This window comes from Mustela nivalis (assembly GCF_964662115.1).
Source record: "Mustela nivalis genome assembly, chromosome: 7".
Taxonomy (NCBI): Eukaryota; Metazoa; Chordata; class Mammalia; order Carnivora; family Mustelidae; genus Mustela; species Mustela nivalis.
In genome coordinates, this window is record NC_139026.1 from 54281551 (window position 1) to 54283326 (window position 1776).

The window sequence follows — 1776 nt, forward strand, 5'->3', positions numbered from 1 at the left end:
GTCTAGTTGGATGGTCTGTGGAGAAAACCTAACTAGGACCATGGGGATGAGTGAGCTGCTTTTCATAAGGATGCAAATAACAACTAGATACTATTACAGTTGTTCTGAATTAGTTGTACAATTTTGCATCTAGAGAAATGATTTAGAACTAACTATGAAAATATTCTCTCCTCTGACAGTTAATATTAAGATATTAACTTTTATATGTTCCAAAACATGTTTAAAGAAAAAACTCTGAAAGGGAGGAGAGAGAGAGAGAGAAGAAAGAGACTAAGAGAAAGAGGCAAAATCTGATCTACGTGAGATTTCTTAAGTTACAATTATATAGTAAATACATTTAAGCACAATTAACCATATGAAACCAACATTAATGCAAGAACCAAAGACAACTAAGAAACATCATATCTTCCTTCGTCCTAGTAAATGATAGTTGGGCCTTCAGATCTGTTCATGGTGTTAAAAATTTCTTCTGTTCAGAATATACTTTACTTTCCATAGCACTGTTAGTGATGTCTGTCTTAGTTTTTTGCTCCCCAGAATTAGGATAAATGAATGGCTTGAGGGATAGATTAGAGCTATTAACTCACCAATGATCACTGCTAATTCAGTCTCTGGCATAAAGTAGCTAGAGGTAGCTACGAGAAAGGCCAAATAGTAGGCAATGAAAAGGAGGAGAAAGGAGATGACAGCTTTCATGGCTCCCACGTGGGCTTCTATGTTGAAGTCTCTGCACCGGGTGGCACTGACCTTCATCTGCCTGTTATGTCTCCAGAGGGAGAGGATCAAGAGGAGAAATGAGATCAGGGATGCAGAAAAAGGGAGGAGCGTTAACAGGTTGAGGCAAATCTTGATGGAAGCATACTGAGCTTTATTTACTCTGCATCTCATAGTTACGTTTGCTTTCCTCTTTGTCTTAACACAATACCTGAAATCATCATTCAAATTCTCAGTCACAACAAGGCTAATAAACGCAGAGAGGGCCAAGCACCCCAGCAGGATCCTAGGAATCATGCTGTCAATTCTCCACTTCATCCAGAGGAAAAGGGGATGGTAAAAGTTTGCAATCTTGAGGAAATAGAAAATGCTGAGGCAGGTGGCAAACCAGACACTTAAATGGTTGGTTAGTGTCCAGAAGAAGTCAATGATTCTCATTTGTTTACCGGCAGTATATACATCTGGATACAGCACCAATATGAAACAATCTAATAGTATTATACATAATAGACAAATTCTGGATATGGCCAGACTTGTGAGGATTAAATCAATGGAGGTGATCTTCCTATTCTTGATCCAGCCCATGCAGTTTACCAATCCAATGAATGCATTCCCTAAAATCCCCATTGAAAACTCTCCAGCTGCTATGAGCATTAAGGTAGTTTCCACTTTATCCGGCATGGTAAAATACAGAAAAAAAAACAACTGGTTTCAAGCTGAACTGATGTAGTTTGATAGGTACACCTACTTCTCGATTTTGCTCTAATTTCCTTTGCCTCTCTTATTGTAGTCTGCCTTGTGGTGGAGACTGGAGTGAAAAATGAAGACTGTAGCTATCATCATTAAATCCTAATTAGTATTGAGAAGCAAATGTGGTTGGCAATCCCTGTCCTGGCCACTGCCTGTGTCACCTGTATGTAAAACTGGGATCGGCAGGTCTTACTTTTCCACATATGGTTAATTTAGGCTGAGCTACATTTTAGGATGCAAATTAGACCTGTTCCTTTTCATGGTCCTGCATTGTCTGTGTTTTGCAAGGCTATGTTTTGCAAATTTTGGATT

At 38.9% G+C, this 1776-nt stretch overlaps 1 protein-coding gene across 1 annotated transcript; it reads right to left on the minus strand.

Moving 5' to 3' along the window:
* Window positions 1-456: 456 nt before the first annotated feature.
* On the minus strand, window positions 457-1395 carry LOC309868755 (taste receptor type 2 member 7-like; the record flags this gene model as incomplete). Its single annotated transcript, XM_082738936.1, has 1 exon — window positions 457-1395. One exon carries the CDS (start codon window positions 1393-1395, stop codon window positions 457-459), a length of 939 nt encoding a protein of 312 aa, XP_082595062.1.
* Between the last annotated feature and the right edge of the window lie 381 nt (window positions 1396-1776).